General features: G+C 32.4%; 1 protein-coding gene across 3 annotated transcripts in view; it reads left to right on the forward strand.

Moving 5' to 3' along the window:
* The window catches only part of TMEM65 (transmembrane protein 65), a 36,060-nt gene extending 11,540 nt beyond the window's left edge, over positions 1-24,520 (forward strand). For all 3 annotated transcript variants that reach the window (XM_019720544.3, XM_019720618.3, XM_019720693.3), the window contains 6 exons: positions 8,531-8,575; positions 11,597-11,664; positions 15,887-15,941; positions 16,833-16,875; positions 18,729-18,834; positions 21,817-24,520. In XM_019720544.3, coding sequence (XP_019576103.1) covers positions 8,531-8,575; positions 11,597-11,664; positions 15,887-15,941; positions 16,833-16,875; positions 18,729-18,834; positions 21,817-21,918 — 419 coding nt within the window. In that variant the 3' untranslated portion in view covers positions 21,919-24,520. The remainder of the gene's footprint in view (positions 1-8,530; positions 8,576-11,596; positions 11,665-15,886; positions 15,942-16,832; positions 16,876-18,728; positions 18,835-21,816) is intronic.
* The last annotated feature ends 1,281 nt before the right edge of the window (positions 24,521-25,801 follow it).

Here is a 25,801-nt window from a genome sequence, read left to right on the forward strand (position 1 = left end):
GACAAAATCACTTATATTTAATTATATTTAAAATGGTGTGTTTTAAAAGTTATTGAAATAACCACAGCAAGAGAGACATAAGAAGCAACAAAAATTATGGATTTCTTTAGGATGCATGGGTAGGAAAAAAAGACCACACAGGGAAATCGTCAGAATATTGTAAGGAGAAACTGCATTTAAGTAACTGATTTTCAGGAAAATATATTTTAAAACCATATTCTTGAATAGTTTGAAAGCCTTATTTAATTTCACTTTAAGGCCATTCAGAAAGTTTTGTTTTAGATTCAGTCTCCATACAGCTTGATATCTAACTAAATATTATATGCTGTGACACTATGGTGGGTAAGTGGAGGAATTGTGTTTTGTGTGTGTGTGTGAGAGAGAGAAAGGAGGGAGGAAGAGGGAGGGAGAAATAAAAATAAATATCTGTTTGTCCCTATTCTATTCTATTCTATTCTATTCTATTTATGTATTTATTTATTTTAATTAAAGTTTATTGGGGTGACAATTGTTAGTAAAGTTACATAGATTTCAGGCGAACAATTCTGTATTCCAGCATCTATAAATCCCGTTGTGTGTTCACTACCCAGAGTCAGTTCTCCTTCCATCACCATATATTTGATCCCCTTTACCCTCATCTACCACCCCCCGCCCCCCCTATTTATTTTTGATTACTATTTAATATAGATATATTGCCTAAGAAGTATAACACAACGTATGAAAAGGTATCAGAAATGTTTTATGGACTAATTGAAATTTTAAAAGGATAAAGGGTAAATACAACTTAGTTTTCTTAGGCTGTATATATATAGTATCAAGAGCAAAAACAAATTGTAAGAACTTCAGAGAACTGTAGAGGCACATAGTGTATGTGTACACACATATGTATATATTAACATGTTAGTACATGTCTGCAAAAATGCCCCAGTATACGCTACTTTGCCAATTTTAATGTAATTCTAAAATTAAAATTTTTAACCTCAGTGTGTATGTAGAAGTTAAACATTTAATGCAAATGTCTTTTGAAGAATAAAGTTTTAATTTTGAGTTATTCTATAGATGGTTTAATTACCCATCATTTTTAGGACAATGTAGGGAAAAAGAATGATACTTATTCTACAGATGATGGCAAATGGTATCACTAGGAAGTAAGCTGCCACTGAACAATAACTAAACTGATAGAGCTTACCTGTCAGTGATCACCTTTTGGACTCAGTCTTTAGTTATATCTCTACTCACCGTAGTGTGCTTCTTTATGAATGTTTAGGTGGTACCCCTCTGTTTTTTTAATCCTACTAGTTATGCCATAAAGAAGAAATATAGAATCAGAATCAAGGGATTGCAGAGACCTAACTCCTCATTTTATGTAACATGAAACAGAGCTAGAGGGTTTATGATATATTCAAGATTTATATATTTTTTTCAGCAAATCTTGAATATATCGTAAACTCTAGATCTCAGTTTCATGTTACATAAAATGAGGAGTTTAGGTCTCTGCAATCCCTTGATTCTGATTCTATATTTCTTCTTTATGGCATAACCAGTAGGATCAAAAATATATATATATATATTATATATGTAATATATATTTATGTATTATATTAATATATATATATATATATTATTAGAGCAGGACTTAGTGTTCAGTGCTTTTTTCACTATAATAAATTGCTTCAGGGTTAGCAGGGGAGATTAGTGCTACACTAAAGGGTATCTAGTTGTTCTGAAACCAACAGAAACCATGTAATTTTCCCATTCAGAAAATGTTTATTTGGTAACTGTAAGTTAGTTGATTTCCTCCTCCTTTTAAGTTTGATGGATTTTTGAAAATTGTATATCTGAAAGGGAATTGTTTCCTAGAGAAAAATGGCAATTTAAAAGGCATATTAATATTTTAGTTGCAGTCTTATTTCAATTTCAAATATTAATGCATTACCAGTGTTTTGACAATATTTTATATATTCATATATGACTGAGTCTTGGTTCTTTTATGTTTTTCTATTGAGAATTTATTCATTGAAAGAGAGGTACAATAAGAGAATGAGACTCTGGGTTTTAGACCCAGCTGTGTGTCCTTGAGTAAGTCACTTCACATCTCTGGGCCTATGTGGCTGCATGTTCAAAGTGGAGAATTACGTCAGTAGTTTTTAGTGGGCATACTATTGGCATTTGGGCTAGATAATTCATTATGAAGGACTCTCTTGTGCACTGTAGGAATCTAGAATCCCTAATGCTAGTAGCATTTCCCAGTCATTATCACATCCAAAAACAACCCTGTGTTTCTAAGCATCTTCTAGGGTGACATACCATCCCATGTTGAGAGCCACTGGCAGGGATTTCTAAGGATCCTTTCAGCGCTAACATTCTATGAAAGAATTCTTATTTGGGGAATGACTGGAGGGGAAAATGGTAGCGTATTGACTGAAAAATCTCTGCTCCTTCCTAGTACTAAGCAATTTTATTTTAAAATGAATATCTGGGGAATCTATGTAACCAAACCCACAGATAAATCTGATGTTCCAAGATGAAGTATTTTTTTCCCTAGCTCACTTTAAGCTTTCCATCTATAATATAATGTATCCATGTATAATATACATAGTTATGTGATTTCCTAAACTTAAAGTTATATAGTACTCTCTATGCCTAATGTAAAAGTAACAAGATCTGACTATTTTTTAAAAGTTGTACTGTTGTTTTAATTTTTTTTTTTTAAAAGGAATATCATTATAGATATAATTATTTTCTTCATCTGTCTTCCTTTGGCATGAAGGGTGGGAAAGAATATAGTCTCTGTGTTAAGTAATATATATAATTGTCCCAAGTACACAAGTTAGACATGTAAAAGCAACACTAATCAATAATATGTTTGATTATCCAAAAACTCTCCATGAAATGACAACTAGAAGATAAGTAAATTATTATGCCTCTAGTATTTACTATTTCTTAAGCTAGAGGTAAACAATGAACAGATTAGTGTATTAATGAGGTTAATAGACATGATGAGTCATTAGGCACCGTTCCCTTCCTCATCCTTACTCCCGTCCTCAGCTGTTATGCCACTGGCCGGCCTCAACCCAGGAATTGGGTAGTTGCCCTTAAGTAAACTAGTCGACGCTGCAGTGAAGCCCCAGATCATTGCATTCTCCAGGTTGATGAGGTGACAGTAATATGTGATCTAAGGAGAAATTTCTTTGCTACATAATGTACTTGTTGCAATAAACTTTTAAATACTAAATAAAATTACAGAATGACACTCACATGCTTTTTTAGTTAAAGCATATAGTTTTAAAAATAATTAAGAAATCCTTTTATAATTATGGTCTTTGTTTTAAAAGACAAGACCTGTTCATTGAAGTTTACTAAGTCACAAAGTTTAAATTCCTTGCTATTTCTAGAATTTTCATCTTTCAATTTTGAATGTCAGTTTTAGTAAGTATATTTCTTAGCCATATTAATGTGTTTCTTTTAAAAAATATTGCTGTGTAGCTTTATAAACCCCTTTTGGTGCATGTTTGATTTTTTGGCATTTAATATGATTTTCTTAAATTATTTTGTTTACAGCATGGTTTGCATTTTACGTTTGTAATTTTTAATGTGTTATATGTTCATTGTAAATTTTATCTTATCCATTGGAACTTTTGGTTCTATTAAAAGTCTAAGCAGCTATTTATGTAATGTTCAGAAATATGGGTAATTGAAAACCGTAGTCCCCAAATTGTTGCTTAAATATAGTAGTTTCATCTTTGTTTTGTTATTTTCATAAATCTCTTATTAGGCCAAATTGTGATTTGTGTTGCCAAGTCTACTTACTGGACTTTCTTGGGGAAGATGCTGTGATGGGGCCTGCAGCAAACACTAGGTGGTCAAAAGACCAGAAACTGGATAACTGGGCAGAAAGAGTATTGAGCTATTTGTAATTAAAGGGACAGTGTGTGCATTAAACTGTTCCTTTTATGTCATCTCAGGGTGAAGTTGCTGTGGTACTGTCCATCATAAATGATTTTGAATTTTTCCCTTGATTTGTGATATATGTTGATATCTACATCCGTGGTAACAAACTGAAACAAGTTATCACATTTAAAATTACCATTGCCCTGAAAGTGTAATGGAAAATAAGACTTTTTGTTTTTCAGATTTTCTTTTGTTTCAAGTTTGGATTTATACCTTGTATAGTATTGTTAAATTTAATGACATGTTTAGCAATGAAAATGATAAATCATAGTTACTATTGAATAATATAATGCAGTCTCTCTGCTAAGGGGCCTAATTCTGTTTTCCAGCACCACCGTTTTAAACACGTTTTGTTCTATCATAAAACTAAAATGTAGAAACCATAGGTGTTCTACTTACATTTCTTCTACCAAAATATATTGATTTTTAATTTAAGATGTATCTCTTAGTAATTTATTTAAAAGAGAAATACACCAGGCATAGCTTATCCCAAAAAATATTCTAGAAAGACTTGTATTTAAACATACAAAGTGTTTTTCTTATGTATCCAGGAGTTCCAGGATAAATATCTAGCGTACCTTTATATAAGGAAAAGATTTGTCTACACTTGATAATAATTGAATATGTTTAAATTCTCAAGGAGAGATCTGAGAGAGATCCCATTTCAAATAATTTTCATTTGATTTGATACAGTATAAATGAGCAATTTACAACAACTGTCTTACTTACTTTCCCTCCAGCAAAGACTTTTAGATGTGAAGTCAAAAGGAAAAATATTCCATATCTCATAGACGCTTGTAGATAATTTTCCTAGCCTATGTATTTCTAAACATGAAACCCTATTAAAAGCAGCTTCTTCAAGCAGTTGGAAATGTTTAAGAAAGGAAAAAATTAAAGGACGTCTGGATGTTAGTTATTTTTTGCCACTATTATGAATTAACACACTGGGAAAGCAGAGCAGTTATTAAATTAAGGATTTTTATGTCTGTGTTCACAAGGGATATTGGTCTGTAATTTTCTCTTTTTTTATAATTTCTTGGTTAGGTTTTATTTATTCAAAATAAGTTTGGCCTCTTTCCTTTCTCCTCATCTTCTGGAACTCCAATTGTACATAAATTGGCTTTTCTGCAGTTAGCCATAGGTCTCTGAGACTCTGGTTCCTTATTTTTCTTCAATTCTCTGATTCTCTGTTCTTCAGATTGGTCATTTTTACTGATATACCATCATTTTCACTAACTTTTTTTTGTCACCTCCATTCTGCTTTTAAGCCTATTCAGTTAATTTTAAAATTTCAGATAGTGTGTTTTTCAGTTCTAGAGCTTTGATTTGGTTCTTTTCTATAGCTGCTATTTGAGCACGTTTTCATTTGTCTTTGAATATACTTTTAATTACTACTTTAAAGTCCTTGTCTGATATTTCTAACCTTTGAATCACTTCAGATTGGTCTCTGTCTATTCTTTTTTGCTCCTGAAAATGGGACATGTTTTCCTGTTTTTCTGTGAAGTAATTTTGGATTGTATCCTAGTCATTGCTGTAATTATTATGTTACAAAGACTCTGGACTCTTTATTCTGAAAAATACTGATTTTTATTTGTTTTGGCAGACAAGTAATTGTTACCCTTAAACTACAAACTATGTCTTGGGCCGCAGCTCAAATCTTCAGTTACTTTACCTTTAGCTAGGATTTTCTTGGGGGTTTCCCTGCACATGTGTGGTTCATAGGTCAGCCATATGTTTGAACTGAATGTATGCAGAATTTAGGGTTCCTCCTTTCTGACTCTCTTTCCAGGATTCCCCTCTTGCTTTCCAGTGGCGTTGGTTACCTTGTACCTTTTCCACAGCTTCTTCAGGCCAGAAAGACAGAAGCTATTTTATTAGCATATTAGTTGTCTTGCATGTTGTGGATTGAGGCCTGTGCTCAGGCCAAAAGCTGAAACAGGTAACTCATTTAGCACCCTTGTTCCTTCTGAGTGTTGATTCCTCTCCAGAATCACCCTAGTTTTGGTCATTTTCCAGTGCTTTCAGGTGGTTATTTATTTATATTGTATTTTAGTCTGTAGTTCTATGCAGGAGGATTGGGCTGATAGAAGGTTACTCAGCTAGTGTTGGAAGTAGAACTACTAGAATTTTCTAATTCTAAAAATAGTTGGAAAAATACAGTGTTGTGAAATACTACATTCCTAATGGCCATCTTATTATTTTAAAATAGTCAGAAAAAGAAGAGAAAAATTATGTTTATAATACATACACACACACACACACACACACACACACAGTAACTGAAAGAACTGGATTTTCTAACTCCAAAGTGTGCTGAATAAAATACTAGATTAGAATACATTTCCAGTGTAAGTGTAGATAGTTTACATATGTCAGACGAAAATTCTTAAGGTTAAGATATATTTATAGGGAAATAAAGTTGCTAGGGTTTATTGTGACTATTTTCAGGGAGGTTATATTAGCAGCCATTACATTTTAAAACCTGTAAATATTGTTGAAGCCTTGGGCTTATTTCCAAGATTGAGTTCTGTTGTATACTATACATTTAATGTTTTTTACTTTTGATACACATTTTGTTTTGATTCAGTTACTATAGCAAAGAAGATAACTTACAGTGTCAGAGTCCTCAAAATGATCAATTTATAGTTGAAAAAAAATTTTTTGATGGATACTTTCCAATAAAATTTATACTTTCTAGGAAATGTTCCTTTCATGTTTCCTCTTGTTAGTCCTTAGGTTCTTTGTGAAGCAGGAGGCAGAATTTATGCATAGATTTTACTTTCCTCTCTGTGCCAGTGGTTTATCTCCTTTACTTTGTATTTCTTTCTCTTTCTTTAAAAAAGTTATTTTTTACCACCATTAATTTTTTAATCCTGTGTGTAGTTGGAAAGATTGATACCGTATACAGTATTTGGTTTTTTCCTCTTCACCACTACACATTATACATTTCCTTAGCCCTTATCCTTAGCAGTTGTGAAATATTTTAAATATTTTGCTCAATATGTAGGGGATTTGAAGAAATAAAAGCAAGGGCTCTGTATACTCTCATTCTATTGGGAAGGTCCTGCTTGTTGAATTTTTAGGTATTTCAAGATGCTCCAGTCAACTGACAAGGCCTTCTCACAGTGTCAGAACTGTAGGGGTGATGAGAGTAATGCAACTAGCAAGTAGTTCTGGTATGTAACCGCTTCTGCATGTTTACTTCACCAGAAAACTCTGTGGACTACAGTGGTATTCTATATTCCTTGTTAAAAGTGTCGAAGACCATTTGCATGCTTTCCAAGTCAATTCTGAGGCAATAGTGCTAGTCACAGGATGGAGGCTGTGTTTTAATAAGATGTAAAATGCTGCCAAGATTGGTATGTCTTCATTTCTTAACACTTTTTGAATTTGAACTTTCTGAATTATATATGATAATTGATCAAACTGTAGTTATTAGTGTAATTCTTATGGTAAAGCCATTATGGTACTATATGCTTTTTTTAGTAAAATAACATTCCACAAATATGACCCATACTCCTTTTTCGTATAGCTTATCAATAGAAATCTATTTGCTTTTTACTTTTTTCAAACTAAATTCTCCAGTGCTTATGTTGTCATAGGTTATGAATAAGTATTTTAGAAAATGTCTATCCAGTTTGTAATGTGTTTCCTTGGAAAACCTAGTTGTCTAAATCTTTAGAACAGAGCAATCCATGGTGTGGATTCTTTATAGGTTATCAGTTAATTCTGTTGGATTGGGTGAGGATGATGAAGGTTAGAATTCTCTGCCCTTTCACCATAGCTTACTCTTGTACTTATACAATGATGAGATTAGGTAGATTGCTTTTTTGTAATAATTGTTAACTTTAGATTTAATGATGGCACCTGAAGATATCTACTTTGATATATGTACTTGGGAAAACTTTTCACATTTATTATGATCTATTATAAATAGTATATTGTTGCTTGTTGAATAACACCCTACTTTTTTAGGTCGTTTGATTGTGTAGAATATTTTATATTATCCAGTTGTATAGTTTTCAAAACTCAAAATAGTATATTAGCAAGGGAGATTAATTAAGGAACAGAACAAAATCCAGTGAAGTTATTGGTGTAATACACTGCTTTAAAAATATTGTTTTCCTATTTTTAAAATACATCTAGGTTTATTTGAATATTTTTTCTGCTGTCAATGTTCATTTGTATATATATTTCATAAGTCATCTAAGGTTGCCATCTTAAAGAAGGGTAGTTACATTTTTGAAAATTTTTTTTACTATAATTAATATAAACAGCCTTATTATATAGATGCAAGGACTTAAAAAAGAAAAAAAAGTGATTTATTCATGGCTATAGAGTCCATGGCAGGCTTGTAACTAAAGCTCAGTTTTGTTTTGTAGCCTTGAAATTTAATCCATACCAAGTAATATTTCCTATATGGATAATTTTAGTCCTAACCTAATTAACCTAAAGATAATTTATGAATAAATTGATATTTTCTCATTTTGTAAATCTGCTGGTGTTTTCTTCATTGTAATAAAAAAGAAATCATGCTATAGTAACTAATTATTGCCCCATACTCTTTTTTCCCCTTTAGAAAAATTGGAAGCTGCACCACCTACTCCAGGACAGCTGAGATATGGTAATAGTTCTATAATTGTTAAATATTGTGCATCTATCTTTTGGACTTGAAATAACTATCATTCATTGATAGTACAAAGGGGTCAGTAAATTAAATCTTTCCAGATAAAGTGGATTATCCTATTTATCATGCTAAAGCAAAGGTATAATAAAGTTGGTTAAGACATATCACAGTAATATGGAATTTCTAATATTGTCAACCATATCTATTATTGTTTAATTATTTTACCATCTAGAAGTAGAGTTATACTTATGGTAGAGTTTTTCTTAATTCTTAGAAAAAGGATATGTTTACTTTAGTTTAGATTTAAATTGGGAAATTGCCAAACTAGAATTTCTAGGCTCAAGGCTAGGTAGAACTGTTCTCTGGTGGAGAAAATACTCTGGCTTGCTGTTTGTAGTAATGAAGAAAGTCAAGTTTATTTAAAACCACCAGGAAGAAGAACCTTACAATGCTGCTGGTGTGCTTTTTTTACTCTGTTATGATAGGAATAAAGGCTGACACTGAAGTAATGTAAAACAGTTTGAGATCTTATTATAAAGACAGTAGAAGAAGAGAATTACTTAATAGTGCAGTGAATTTGAGTAGGTTGTCTGTTAAAGCTAAATATTAGATGGATTTGCTAACGATTGCTGAGTTATAGAATAGTATTTCCCAAAGGAAACTGAAGAAATTACAAAGTGCAAGGAGGTCATTACATACTGGAAAGCAAACATAATTTTTAAAAAACCTATTTAATAGTTCTTTTTTCTTTCAGAGGTAGAATATAATTTATGTAGAAATAAGTAACTTTTCCCAAATACTAAAACAGTTTAAGAATTCTTTAAGACTTCTCTTTTCCAGGTAATCTTTTCCTGATTCTCCTAGATTCATATAATCTATATCCATAGCATTGTACAATACTATTATCATTTTTTTGATCATATTGAAATTAACCATTTATAGAATTGTGTTTTGATACCCAAACTTCTTGAGGGCTTTATCCTTGTATCTGAAATGCCAGTGGAGTGTCCAGTACATGTTTATTTAAGTTTTTAAAAAGTGTATTTTTTTCTGTGGGTTGACAATACAGTTTTATTTATAGGACACATTTATTTAGGTCTAAACATAAAAACACGATATGTTTTATAGTTTAAAGTGATTGTTTTAGCAACGTGCCTTGGTTTTTGCTGACCAAGTTTTTACTAGGATAGCAGTTCATCTAATCTTAGTTTAATTGCCTTATCACTGAATTTTAAGATATTTGTAACTGGCCAGTTTTTTAAGAAATGCCATCAAAATAACCCCAGAATGTTAAATAATCCCAAAGGTTTCATAGTTACTTTGCCATATTTGCATTTCAAAGACGATAGAGAAGATGATTTGGGAGACCTCTCTCCAAAGATATATTTAAGTAGCTTTTTCTTCACTGTAAATGTTTCATTTAGTAAATTAAAAAATTTTTTCATTATACTCTTTTGACCTATCAAATTTGTATTATGTTTTTGGAAATTGGGATTGTGTATTATGTTTTGGAAATTTGCTTATTATAAAATTTTGAATGTTTAGTAGTTAAACAACTAGACCTAGGCAAAAAGTCAAAGAACTAAGACTAGGCTCTTTAAATGGAAAAATTCCATTTCATTATGCTTGATTTGATTTTTATCATCTTTAATAGCATTTAAAATAATACCCTTTATAATTAAAAAGATGCTTTTTATGTCAAACATTCTCACTTGATAACAAGAAGAAATCTGAAATGACCCAGGTTATATACTTACTGTTTTCCCTGATCTTAATCTTCAGTAGTAGTTGTGGGTAGAAGTGTTTTTTTTGTTTTTTGTTTGTGGATTTTTGGACTGTTTATTAACCTTCCCTGATTGGTGCAGAACTCATTTATGGTAATATCAAACTTTAATAATTTCCGGATTATATTTTAAGTATACTTTCTGTGGACCTTACTACATTAAAAAAAAAAAAAAGATTCTAAAGTTACTGAAACTGAACACATAACCAATTGGTTTAAGGGCCTATTTTTTGGATATGGTATAAAATTCAGAATTTTGATGTTTATCTAAAACACGTCCTCAGTTGTACTGATGTTGACAGTACCTTGGAATCTATAGATTAATTAGAATAATGTCTTTTAACTGTCCCCGACTTTTTATGCTTCACAGGGTGCCTTCAATTCTCTCAATTTGGAAGTCTCTTCCTTTCCACATTAGTGGTCAACTTAATTAACTAATGGTTATTTAGCATCTACTGTGCACTAGGCATTCTGCAGTGTGCTGAAGACGCAAAAGTGAGGCTAAATGTGTAACAAATGTACAGGCGTAATTCTTTCTAGTTACACTTCTATTATCTCAGGTTATTCAGATTATGTGCTAGATAGATGAAGTAAGGTGTGCCTTTGGTAGGAAGAGGCCAAGTTACATTTTACTTTAAATAAAATACTGTTTGTGGTTTCTGAAAGCATTCACGGATACTGATGCATTGTGGGAGGAAAAAGAACTTGCACATAGGTGTCCGATATAGATGAGAGAATCACATTTTTTTAAACACTTGTTTAAAAAATTGTTTAGTGAGTATAAGTGACCTGATAGCTTCCTTAAATTTGATTCAGGAAAGTTATTATTTCTAATATGGAGATCAATTGTATGATACCAGTCTTTAAGTGTAAGAGAAACAGATTGATGTCAATAGCAATTAAACAGGTAATTTCATAACACGTATTTACTTAGTTGTTCTGCCATTAACTGTATGTAGTTAATTGTATGTTGTTTGTTGCCAGTAAGAAAACACAAAAACTTAACACAATTATTTTTACATGTTATGTGTTTTTTATTTTGTTTTTTCCTCAGTATAGTTTCTACCAAGTAGATAAACTTAGAGCAGAAGCAGAATCTTTTGGCTGTGGGGAATGGAAAGCAAATTCCAAAGCTTATCAGTTCTATGTAGGAGACTTTGATCATGTGGTCTGTTTTTGTCATTTTTAAATTATAGAAATCTTAAATATGTTTTTCTGTTTTTGATGTTTTTCAGTATTCATCCACAATGCGATACCTTTCGTAGGGTTTGGCTTTTTGGATAATGCAATTATGATTGTTGCAGTAAGTTCTTTCTCTCACTCCTTCTGTTTTGAGTTGATAAAGAAATGTATGTGGTCTGAATTTTCCTGACATTTGCGTATTGTAAACTATAAAGTTTTAATTAACATCATAATGAATGAAGCTATTTTTTACGACAATGAGACCATAGCTCAATTTTAAGGCATCATATATATTAATCATTAAGACTTTTATTATAGCATTGACAATAATAAACATATTTATTGGGTCTGTATTATCCTGTTGTAGTTTCAACATCCTTATTTAAGAAAAAATTACATAAGATTTTCTGATGTTCTTTAATTGTATTGGCAGTTCACATCACATATCTATATATATGTTATTTGATTAGTTCCCTGTTCAATTTTCCAATGAAAAAATGTTTTAAAAAATGGTTTGATAAGTCTATCCATTTAACGCGAATGTGTCAGTTCAGAGCAATGTGAATATATACCACTTCTGTCTTTGCTTCACGGTAGTGTCAAATAGTTCTCATTTGCTGTGGTCATTTTAATGTAAGGGTGTCCCTTAAAAGGTTGTGTAGCCTCAAGGATGGCTGATTTACCTTTCTTACTGTTAGGGGATACCTTTTGTTAAAGGACACCAATATTGGGTTCAGTTCTAAAGTCAGAAATAAGCCCATGATTAAAATGCAAGCATTCTGAAACTGCACAGTGCTCTATCCATTTTTCTTCATTGACTCTAATTAAAAAATATTTTAAATAAATTTTAGCTAGTGTGGAAGAGACTGCTTTAAAAAAATGGAATGATTTGAGGATTATTGAATGTGAGGAAAATACATAGGAGAGATGGAAGTTTGTTTGCCTCTGTGTGTGTGTGTGTGTGTGTGTGTGTATTTTGGAGGTCACATGTACTACAGAAGGACATAAATAGAATATTTGGTTTCAAGTAGGGATAACAGGATAATTTACATTGTATAAATTATAAAATTTGCTTAAAGAATATCTAAAATTGGTTCATTTAAGAATGGTTTTATTTGCTATACATAGTCTCACTTTATGTCCATATTATGAGGATCACATATCTAAAAAGTCTGGCCATTCCCCTGCTTGAGGAAACTTACAGGGTAAATAGTCACAGAAGATACTCCAGCATGCACATTTAACTTAGAGACGTTAAGTACCCATTAGATGATGCCATACTTAGCAGAGTAGTCCGGTAAAAGCCTCTAAAATATAATTTCAAAATGCTAGTTTTTGACTGATTTCAACATTTTCCTAATACGTATTTAAGAATCAAATTGATGTCATATTGAATGTCAACTGTAACTGAAAAGTAAAAATAATTAGATTAAAAAAAGAATCAAATTGGTCAGTTTATATATCTGAATATGAGAAACTTATTCAACCATTTAGAACTACACTACCTTTTCTGACATTACTAAAATCTGAGTTGATTAGATTATTTAAAGAGTTAACGTAAATCAAATCTAATTGTGATGAAAATCCCATTGTGATGAATTTGTAAGTTGTAGTTAGACTTGGTGTTTTCTTGACTGGATTGTCTGAATTAAAGTCTTTCTGTGGCAAATATTTTTTTCCAATTTTACACAACTCACTCAATATTTTAGATTCTCTATTGACAGCCAGTACCTCCCACACTATCTTACTAATCACTTATTTTTTAACCTCAGTAGACCTTAGATAATGCTGAAAAACTATCCTGCTGCAGGAAAGTGTTGAGATGATACATTTTGCCCAAAGAGGAGCTCAGGTAGATTTTGAACAGAGATCAGAATAGGGAAACTGGGTAGCCTTGTAGATACTGAATAAGACCTTCCCAGTATGGTCTTACCATTTCTTTGAAATAAATATCTAAAGTAACAGATATCTGTGTTTAAATTAGAGCTACCAATCCAAACAAAATAAAACACCCACATTCTAGAGCCAAATGACGGTAATATTGTTCACTATTTTGTGTTGTTACTCAGGGCTGTGTCTCATCAGTAGCATAAATGAGTTTGTAGGCCGCAGATGGCTGACTTCAATTCAGTAATATTTGTTTTCCTAGTTCACTCTGAAATCTAGTTTCAGGGACTTATCACCAGGTTGTTATTTATATAATACTGAAATAAATGTTTAAGCCACTGACTTCAACATCCGATGAAGAGTAATAGGTGTGACAAAAATACTGTCCTGTGATAATTGCAAACTAATTTAGGGACAGTGAAATTTTCCAAATAGGCTTTGTAATAGACTGTGGAGACTAAAATACATACATAATATTAACTATAGAATCTGTGAAAAGGGAAACAAGTGGTCATTATTACAAGAATTTTTTTAACTTTAAAAAAAACACACTGATAGCCTCCTAACATTGTGGGACAGTGTCTGTTTTAAGACAGTAAATTAAGAAGGTATTTGATTCTTCTTTTCTATCATGCTGTTGACATTTGATGTTTTCCTCTTTCCTGTTAGGTGTTCTCTCCGGGCTACTGATTCCCTAGTTGTCATAAAAACAAATTTGTATATAACTTCTTGTAATAGATTTGACCTTTATTGGTAGCTGCTGTTCATACTAAGCTTTTGGTTTCATAGTTTTTTTATTATGTTTTTAATGTTATTGGGATGCTGTTTGTAACTTAATGTGGTGGGGTTTTTTATTATTATTTTTCTTACAGTTTAATTAAGATAAAATTTATTAGAATTCTAAGCTAGATTAACTGTATTAAGGTAAGGAACCAGATATAACTTTAAGACAACCATTATTAAATTTGTTTATAATTTCTAACTCACCTGTTAACATGAAATTTGATGGAAAAATATAAAGGAGTGATTGTCCTTCAGACCTTCAAACCAACTTTGACTTTATATGAGGCTTTTTATACTGTTAGAAGGACCGTCAGTTTCCTTAAGTTTAATAAAATGATTAAGTACTTACATACTTTTTAAGTACATGTATTGCAGAATCTCCTTAGGTCGTTTTTAATGATTTATTGCTGTTAAGGATGCTGTATTTATTTCTTATACACTGTAGCTGTCAGGTGCTTCTCTTCTGTGTTAAAGTTTCAGTGGTTTACTTTTTTTTTTTTTTAATCCATATATAAAGATACACATCTTTATTCTTTGTGCCTGTTCTTTTCTTTCATTCTTCAGAAATCTCTTTCTTTGGGTACCTTTACAACCTTGTAATTTTAACTGCTTGGGAGACTTTTGTGCATCTGGCTGTTTGGACTATATAAGAACTGTATTTTAAAGCGATGGAACCAGGAGGTCTAGGGGGAAAAAACTGAGGAAAACTTAACTCAGCTTCTCTTCAGTTTTGTAAATGATTGAGTAGTAAAATATTTCTACGTACCAGATAGGGCTTTTTTTTTTTCTTCCACAAATATCTTTGAGATTTAAAAAATTTTTAAGCATCAGTATTCAAGAAAGCTTTTGGAGATCAAGTCCATTTATGGCCGCATTGCCCAAGGATTAGAACTAAACTAGCACAACAGATCCGAGAATTTCTTCTTTATTCTATGCAGTAACCCATTAGAATAGTTTAATTTTCTTCATGTGAGTTCCTTCTCTTTAAAGTTAGAAGTAGAACTAAAAGTATGAGCCCCTCTTTTCTTCAGAGGAATGAGATAGAAAGTCTTAAATTCTCTCAGTAGATGAGTTCAGTGGAAATATTACAATGAAGCCTCATTTTTATTGTAGATCTATTGTATTAAATGCTATTGTTACTTATAAATGAATCACATAGTCTCACTATTTCATGGTTAAACAACTAAGTGTTATGAGGATAATTTTCGACATCTATGAGCATTTGAGTTCCTAGAAGCTGGTTTAGTTTGTCTTTTTAATCTTTTATAGAATAAATAGCAATAGTATAGATGTATCATTCAGAATTTAAAATTTAAGTGAGTTGGTCGACAGTGTTCAAAGAGCTTTAAAGCATCTTTCTCTTTGATAGGAAAATACAAATTCCAGATTCTTAATGATTAATTGTGTTGCTATGTGTGTTGATATTTTTTATTTTTATGAAAGCCTGATTTTAATGAATAAAATATTGGTACTATTTCTGCATGAATACATATATTTAATAATTAAGTGAGTTAATGCATTATGTGTACATATTTCTGCATATTCTGTGTATATGATTTTGCTAAAATAACATGAGTTTATTATTTTACCTGTTTTTATTAATGTTTTGCTATTCTTTTATAGTCACTTCAGCTTTAATTTTTAAGATTAATTTCTTTTTAATTATTTTTCAGGGAACCCATATTGAGATGTCTATTGGAATTATTTTGGGAATTTCAACTATGGCAGGTATTTAATAATAGTAATGTAATTATTCCATTGTCTGTATTTGTATAAAACATGTCAGTAGGTAGGTTGGGTTTAGAAACGGATAATTTGAATGAGTTTACTCATTGAACTGTCTCATATTTTATCTCCTATATCCTAGTCCTCTAATTCTTAATTTTGTGTACGAAGCACTTTTTTTTTCTGAGAAATGTTAGGTACCTTATGTTAGTTAATGGGTAACAATAACCTATATTTACTATGTTAAAGGTTTTTCTTAATTCATTGTTACCCTAACAACTTTCTACCCTTTTTCTCTATTAGATTATTTATTTTTAAGTTGGATAGAGAAATTAAAGAAGGAAATAAAAGATGGAAAACCTAATTTGGTTCTCTCTCTTTCTCCCCCCGCCAGTTAACACTGTTCTGTTCTTCATGATGGTGAAATTTTGGAATGGTTGTGTGTTGTACTTATTGTGTGGAACACAGAAAATAGATGAGTTAATGAACAAGACATTTCTTGATTTTCTTGAATTTCAGAGCTGTACTTATGGCTTTACTCTTTACCTTCCAAATATCCAAATTCCCTTAAACAAATATTATCTGAAAGTTACAACTGTAAAATATTGTAGAGGTGTTTTAATATTGGAGCCAAAATGGAAACTGGCTGCCACAGTAGGAAAAACCTGCTGCTTTTTCCTATTCCTAGGTAGAATGCTATAATCTCAGAAGAATTGTTCTATTTTGAAATCTTGAGATTCAGAGCTACCCAATGAGTTACTTTGGATATAATTATAATTTGAGAAATGTGACAACTGTTCCAGACCAGTGCTTTATTGATTACATACTGAGATAGTATAATGATTTTTCTGACTTCCACATAACAATTCACTTGTCCGTTTTTCACTTTTTTAGCTGCTGCTTTGGGAAATCTTGTGTCAGATTTAGCAGGACTTGGGTAGGTTCATTCATTTATTCGTTTGTGTATGTGTGTATTTACTTGCTCTCTTTGTCTTCTCCATTCTCCTCTGATTGAGAAGCCTAAAGAGACATTTATTTTCTGTGTGTTTTAGAACTAAATTTTAAAATTGAATATTTCTAAATCAATAGCACTCAATCTTCGTGTGTATCAAATATAGATGCCTGGGTCATACCCCAGTCATATAGCATTAGTGTTTCTGGGCATGGGTCCCTGACAGTCATATTTAATAATCTTTCAAGTGATTCTGATATATGCACACATTTTTCTAAAACTACTGGAACATAAGCAGAGTTAAGTATTTGTGTATATTTTAGACATTTCCAAGGGTGAGGCAGGATTAAAAGTAAGAACCCCTGTCATTGTTCCACCCCTGTCACCTCCCACTAAGCCCAAAGAGGAGAAGAGATACGGCTCAAATGTGAAGATACTGACTGAATAGGCATGTTTTCCACATAGAGGGGCTTTCACAGGGAATAATGGCTAAGCACATGTTTGGGCCCGTTTTTGCTCTTTTTACTCCATGTGGCAGGAATGATGAAACAAACAGAATGCCTGCTTCGAAAAGGCCAGTTGTCTCTCTTTCTATTTTTACATCTCTCTTCCAAGCGGGAGATAGTCTGGGCTCCTTCCTGAGTTTGGGGAAGCCTGGGAAGGACAAATTAGACTAAGTTGGCATTAATTATTGTAATAAACAATACTCTCTCTTGATCAGTCTTTGGTTCTGTTCCTTCCTTTGTTCATTGGAGCAGTAAGTTTTGAGATTTGGATTTGGGTCTGATAGAAGTCCATTTAGCCCTCTAATCTAGGCAAAGGCAACTTTGTAAGTGATCTAGCCGTTATATTCGACTTCTGCACTGGAGCTGGGGCCAAAGCTACTATGAAAAACAAAGTTTCTTTGCTTCTGGGCCAAGGCAGGAATTTTGTATTCCTGAAATTCCTGGCATAAATCTATAATGATATCACCCCTTAAACATTCCATTTCCCAGTTTCCAACATTAAGGTTAATAATGATATAGCTACTGTGATAACTTTCTATATATTTAATAGAACCAAATGATCTAATAGATTTTAAGGCCATTTAGTTTTAAATTGCATCATAAAAGGATTATGTTGGATCAGAAATAGAGATTTTGTTGGGAGTGTTTATATTTAAGAATTATTCTCTGCCTTTTAAAAAATGTCTTTAAATAACAAATACCACATTTTATCAATTCTTAGATGCACAGTTTTTTTAGACAACATGTCTGACATTGAGATCCATCTTATAATTGATGGTATGCATAGTATAGTTGGCAATTTTTTTCTTTCTTATAATTCATAAAGTAAGATTGTATCCAATAGGTGATGGTGACTCAGAATTGGTAAATACTTGAGATTGCCCTGCAAATTCTAGGCTGTTTTTCTTATTATATCAATCTGATAAATTTTAGAAATTTTTGCTTTCTGATGGCAGTTATTAATTTATATCATATGTTAAAGTGCTTTACTTTGAATTTAAAATAAGTGTATAAGTTATAATTGTTGCAAACAAGTTTTATATACCTTGAATTGGTTTTTTTAAAGTAACAGTAGAGCATAATTTTTTTAAGCAATTAATTTACCTATGTATTAAATACATATATATGAAAATAGTTTTAAGCTGGATATATTTATTATACACAATAAAAAATGAACGTTGTGAAAAAATGTTTATATCATTTCTGGAGTGCCAATTACAGGTGTAAGATTACCTTGTTTCTCTCTGTAGTAATTAGTTTTTTACTTATAGAAATGAGGACATTTGTATGTCTCTTTAAAAACTTATATTCTGTCCTCACTTATTTTTAAAGACTTGCAGGCTACGTTGAAGCTTTGGCCTCCAGGTTAGGCCTGTCAATTCCCGATCTCACGCCAAAGCAAGTCGACATGTGGCAAACACGTGTTAGTACACATTTGGTAAGTACTTTATGTGGTTTATGATAGTGACTTCGGGTGGCCAGAGCACGACACCGTATAGTTCAGTCCCTTGAGAAATTTGAGATTAAAATAGATTTGAGTGCAGTTTTTAACAAAAATTGTCAAAGCCTTGCAGTTTCAGAGGAAGAATAATTTTTTTATTGACTTATTTTTTGTAGGTGTACTTGATTTTTTAAAAATTTTTCATATGATTCAGTTAATCTTGAGGAGTATCAGTTATGTGCAAGAAAGAAAATGAATAATAAACTATAGTTCTTTTTAGGATTGTTTAGGTTGAGAACAAGACAGTTAAACACATTATAATTTAGCCTGGCATACGCAGTAAAAGAATTGTACACTGTGCTACGCATTACAGCAGTAGCACAAGTAAGAGAATTAACACTGGGTAGAAATTTATTTTGGTGGGGAGATTTCTTGGCAATTTTGAGATCTAAGCCAATTTTTAAATTATTGGTCTGACATTTACTAGGTGAACAAGAGAATTCCAAGTATACTGACTAGTAAGTAGAAATGAAAAAAAACGGTGTGTTCAGAAAAATACAAGAAATTAGGTATTGCTGTGTATAATATGTAGTAGTTGTGGACAGAAGCAGCGTTGGAAAACAGCATTGAAGATGGAAGACAGGACAGGCATTTTCCTGTTTATGTATAAACCGTGCTAAAGAGGCTGAACCTTGTACCTAGGTGATGGGGTACTAGTGGATCTTAAATAGGAAGGAGACTGGATGGATCACAATGTCACCAATTAAGTTAAGAAGAAAAGGAGGAAGAACATATTTGTGAAGGAAGAGAATGAGTTCTGTTCTGGACACATTGAATTTGAGATGCTAGTAGGATATTCAAGTAGTGACACCTAGTAGATATTTGGATTCAAGGTCAAGGGTTAGAGAGGCCTGAATTAGAGGTGATGGGTATTATCAGTCATTCACTCAACAGATATTTATTGTTTACCTACTATACTCAGGGTACAGACCTAGGAGATTTTACTCTGTTCATTAACAAAATAAGATCTTTTTTCTGGTGGATTTTACTTTCTAGTAGGGGGCAGAAAGACAACTGAAAAACATGACAAATAAAATATTTAGTATATTAGAAGTTTGCAAGTGATAATGGGAATTAAAGAAAAAAAGAAGCCAAGCAGGGTGAAAAAGGTTGGGAGTACGAGGATGGAGACAGATTGCAGCATTAAGTAAGAGGGTCGCTGCAGGCCTCACTGAAAAGGTCGGCGATAGTTCATACCACGGACGAAGGTGGTGGTCTAGGGTAGTGGTTCTCAAAGTGTGATGCCAGGACCAGCTGGGCCAGCACTGCGTGGGGACCTCCAGAAATGCACATTCTCAGGCTCCACCTTGGACCTACCTGTTGCTGTATAAATAATTATATATGTGTGCGTCCATATCCTGCAATGTGTAGATAAATTAAAGGGAGGCTAGCTAGCTAATATCAGCCAGAGTTGTTGAGGAATAAGGGTATTCTAACATTCTAACAGTTAGGCTTAACATTTTAATGCTATAGTTAGGATCAAGAGAAGATTATTTTCCTGAGGTCTCCTTTTCTCACATAATCGATAATTCTGTTTTCTTTCTATATTATATGCAGGTCCATTTCTCCTCTTTGACAAAAGCCCCTCAATTACTAACTTGAGTGTGTGTGTGTGTGTGTGTGTGTGTGTGTGTGTGTGTGTGTGTGTGTGTAGAAATCCCCACAAGCATATGGATTCTATTCCTTAGTTGTTAACTCTGCTTGTTTTATGTTAGGAGCAAATCTTCTACTCTGTATGTAACATAGCATTTGGTTATAAACAACCTGAAGTAGTTGAAGTTAGTGATCAGCCATCTAGCTATGACATAAGCTAACTCTGAAATTCACCCATAATAGAATATATGCCAATACACCTGCAGGTTCTAACTCATGTAGGTTGTATGTTAAAACATCATTTGTAATTTGATTGTTTGAAACTCTGAAAATCTTTCACTGTAGAACAATGTTACAGATATACTCAGGTTTTCAAGTTGGGCAAATGTAGTTAACTATAGGGCCTGGAGGATCAGACGACCTGATGATAGTGTGTAAGTAATTGTTTTTACAATGGAAAAATGTTTCAGGTCCTGGGTTAGGGAGCCAGAAAAGGGTATCTCTCTTCTTTCCTACCTGCCTGCTCTACTGACTTTATGTGCCCTTGAGATAATTGGGTCGGAACTCATTGACCGGCATTCCTAAAGCGCGTGGGAAGAAGGCCTTGGTTTTCATGGATGATAGTAACAGGCCTGCTAATAGAATGGGTGGGAAGGGGACAGGGGTCTATTAGCAATTGTCATTTCATATCGAAGGGGCAGTCAGGAATCCAATGCAGAATATACTCTCCCTAGCTTATACTGGGGGTGCCAAAAAAAAGTATACACATTTTAAGAGATGTTATCTATGCTCAAGCAGTAGTTCACCGTAATCAGAAGTGTCTGGATGCTGACGGTAACCACCTTTGAGTACCTCAAATGTGATTTGTATTCAACTTTTGCTATCGGTATATATTATTATAATTTTAATAGTTTTTTTCTTTTCTTAAAATGTGTATACTTTTTTTTGTATCCTCTGTATAAATAAATACAAATGTTATCGAAGGTCAAAATAAAATCTGGGTGAGGTTTTTCTTTCCTGTCTTCCTATCTTCTGACATTAAAATATACGTATAATTTTAAAAAGTTTTTCTACTTGAATATTTCTTCGATGTTATTTTCATAACAATTTTATAAAAATATTTTTTTCCGGTTGCTTTGTACTTTAAATACCATTTGTTCTACAACCTTTTTGTAGCATATTTTTATGTTTAAGTTACTATGACAAAAAAAATGCAGTCATAGTTGAATTTTATAGTATGTAGTAATTGTTTATCATAGATACTTAAGGATTCCTTTTACCTTGATCAAATAACTTTCAAAAAAATGTTTTCTTTTGTTTCCTTAGGGCAAAGCTGTTGGGGTGACTATTGGCTGCATTCTAGGAATGTTTCCTTTGATTTTCTTGGGAGTAGGTGAAGAAGATGAAAAACTGGAAAAGAAAAATTAACCCTCTTAGAGTACCTATAAAAAGATGTAAACTAATGTACCTCAATTATTAAATATTCTGTCACAACATTTAGGAATTAAGAAGTAACAGTGTATAGATATGGGATCAAATAATTGAGCATGTATTATGGAAAACACTAACTTATTGTGGCTTGGTTTTCATAGGACATCTTTTTTAAAAAACTGTTTAGTATCATTTTGTGTAAATTGTTGAAATGCTTTTTTCATCAGTGGCAGTCAACATTTTACCTTTTCCTTCTCTTTCTTTATATATCAAAATATTATTTAAGTATTAATCATTGGTGTACTGTACTGACTTGGGGTTTGCTTATTTGTTTCTTAACATATGTACATGCACGAAACCATTTTCTGTTGTTCCCTGTAGTTACAAATTAACCTGACAATTTTTCCAAATTACTTAAGATTAAGATGTTTAATATCAGTTGAAGATTTTTTTTACCCTCTTTTTGGCAACATCAGTTTTACACTATTTCACAGTAAACATTAACAATTATATAATTTCTGTCATTTTTTAACTCTCACATCTATTCAAAATAGATGCAGACTTTAACTGTTTTACATTTATTACTCATTTAATTTTCTGACCTTACTGTCTGAAGAACCAGAGGTTAATCAGAGTGAACAATTATGTGGTATCTCTACTACATAAAACTATATATGTTAAGTGTATTATTTCTAATTGATTTTTTTACTTTTAATTTCTCAATTTTGAGTAACTACATGATGGTTTCTGACTCCTGAGAGGAAAAATATGGTTATTTTAGGATATTTTTAATGGGGATTGTGGAATTAGGGTGAACTAAGACGGGGTTTGACATGACACTTAGAAATTAAGAGGCTCAAAAACATTTTTTCTTAGAGAAATAGAAAATGGGAACTGTCAAGAAGGTTTATGGATAAGTGGTCAAGTTGACATGATGTTTGTAAGGTTAATGAGATATGAATTATATTGTTTGGGAAAGATTTTTTCCCTCAAAGTGTCCTTTCCTCTAATTGAATGAGCCTGAGTACTTCATACTCATAATCCTGATGTTGTGTTGTATCTGGTTTAGTGAATTTTATTTCTGGACAACTTTTTTTGAGATGAAAACAATATTTTGTATTTTGCGTTTTGCTATATATTCTAGTAGTCAAAAGTTACATGAGTTGAATTTTTTTCTCCATTTTTTGGTCATTTTTCTTCTTTTGTGGTGTTTAAATCATATTCTAGGTTGAAGTTACTCATTTCCAGTCTTGTATATCTGACTTAAGTATAACCATGTGTGAATCATGAATTTAAATTTTGTGAACCCTTAAAGTTTGTTAGCATGTGGCCTGTTACGCATGCTAGAAAATCACTCTTACTCGTAGGAGTAATTAAACCCATCATAGAGGAGAAAAACTGAAATTAAAATGACTATTTGGGCGACTGAAATTACTTATGTTGGTAAATAGATGCAAAAGAAGGGAAACTTATAAGATGGCCACATTTACAGCTATCTTATTTTAAAGTTGTATTTGTATACATTTACTTTGAGCTCTTATTTTTCAGAAGAGCTGTTTTTTTCCCCACAAGGCGATTTGTCATAAAATCTCTTCTGTGCACTTCAAAATAATTTAGTGCTAACCTTCAATCATAGATTTTTGAGGGAAAACATAAATTATACAGTATAAAAATAAATATGTACCATTCTTGTTATGTACAAGTAATATGACAGTCTCATTTGATCAAATTAGAATTATAGAACTTGATATCTTAAACAAAAGTGTGGTTTGTATGTATCTTCCACGTAATTTACCATACACACACCAAAAAATTTTTTTATTATTTCAGATGAGAGGATTAGAGTGCTTATTAAATTTTTTTTTATAAATGTTTACGTGCTGTTGTCCCTAACTTGTATATTGCCAGTCCTTTCTGTTTTCTAAAAAAGCATTTTATTGTGGTGCTTAAACTTTCTTCTTATTAATTAAGTCCCATATCCAGAAACCTTGCCTGTGAGTTTAGAAAGGGCTTTTGATTATTGGCTTTTTTTTTTCTGTTAAAAATAACCCAGTCCTACAGAATCTTTTAGTTTAGCTGACGTCTACAGAATTATTAAGGATGTCAAAACATGGAACATATAACCTTCATATTGAAAGATACTTTAACTTATGGACACAATAAAAATTTGTATCATTCAGTTAATTACTTTTCAAAAACTGGAGCCCTTTTGTCCTTAACCTAAGGTACAACATTTTTTCAAGACCATATTCTACATTTGATGATGCTTTGCACAAAGTGATTTCTGAAAAACAGTTCCCTTTAAGATAATTACTTCATGTAATCATTGTTTTATGTAACTTGTCATGAAGAACCTTATTTCGGATTGAAACTGGAATTCTTATTTCTTGTATTAGCTATTTCTTTATTAGAAGCACTGTAACTGGTTAAATGCAACATGAGCTTTTTTAGTACTGTTTGAAATTCATGTTGTCCATGTATTATGATTTATTGACTTGTTGATGCATGTAAATTGGGTGCATTTTGTTGCCACTGTATGTTAAATGGTGACCAATGTTTTTACAAAAGAATTGAACAACAAAAAATATCTTTTAAGAAATTTGGAATGTGGTTTTGATTTTTTTATTATTTTTATTTTATTGGGGAAGGGGAAAGGACTTTATTGGGGAACAGTGTGTACTTCCAGGACTTTTTTCCAAGTCAAGTTGTTGTCCTTTCAATCTTAGTTGTGGAGGGTGCCGTTCAGCTTCAAGTTGTTGTCCTTTCAGTCTTAGTTGTGGAAGGCGCAGCTCAGCTCCAGGTCCAGTTGCCGTTGTTAGTTGCAGGGGGCGCTGCCCACCATCCCTTGTGGGAGTTGAGGAGTTGAACCGGCGACCTTGTGGTTGAGAGCCCCGCGCTCCAACCAACTGAGCCCTCTGGCTACCTGGGAGCTGAGCGGCAGCTCATTGACTTCATTCTAGCTGCGGAGGGCTCGCTGGCCCATGTGGGAATCGAACCGGCAGCTCCGTTGCCCAGAGCTCGAGCTCTAACCAATTGACCGACCTGTCTTCGCCTGGTTTTGATTTTGAAATTTGATTTTCTTCCTCATCTCAGACCACCCTGGATATTGTGTTGCTATAGGAAATAGGATTAATAGATGCAGATTTGTTACAGGTTTGTAGCAATGTCCCTGAGACAGTAAAATGGAGCTATTTACCACCTCGCTGAAATCCACACTTGAGATACATTACAGACTATGAGAGCAATGATCCCATATTGAGATGATTTGATCTTTAATAGGATGTCAAAAAAAGCTTTTGATAGAGAGATTGGCATAAATTACATTCATGCATATTTATAGCAGAGGCATCCAAGCCTGTATAATATCAGCTCATTTACTTTGCTCTCTCTCTCTGGAAGGGGAACTTTGAAGGTAATGGAAGTTTATCTTTTACAACAAAAGTTTGTGTAAACCGTTTTGCAGCAAATCTAATTTTAGAATTATATTTTCTTGCCATCTTAAAAGAATATTAAATGTAATGGAATCTTTTTCTTGGTGGCTAAACATCATCTTCATGGACATAATTATTGTGCTGTAATGCAGTACCTCGGGCATCTGGTTATTGTAGTTTTTCATTTTCCTCCCATTCTGCTCTCATTTCTGGCAACTGCTTTGTCTCTCTAATTTGCTGCTTCTCGGTTGTATGGATGTGGAAACTAGATTGTCAGTTTTACCACAAATTTGGGAGATATTAATAAATTGGCTATGGGACCTGAGAGATGATGATGATAAATATAATGTTGGATCCCTTCTATTAAGCACTAATTTTTTGCTATAAGCTGTGATGTTTTACACACATTATCACATTTAATCACTGTAATAACAACGTTAAGTTGGTGC

Source organism: Rhinolophus sinicus, chromosome 6 (assembly GCF_057876585.1).
Source record: "Rhinolophus sinicus isolate RSI-liver-muscle chromosome 6, RSI-T2T, whole genome shotgun sequence".
NCBI classification, from domain to species: Eukaryota; Metazoa; Chordata; class Mammalia; order Chiroptera; family Rhinolophidae; genus Rhinolophus; species Rhinolophus sinicus.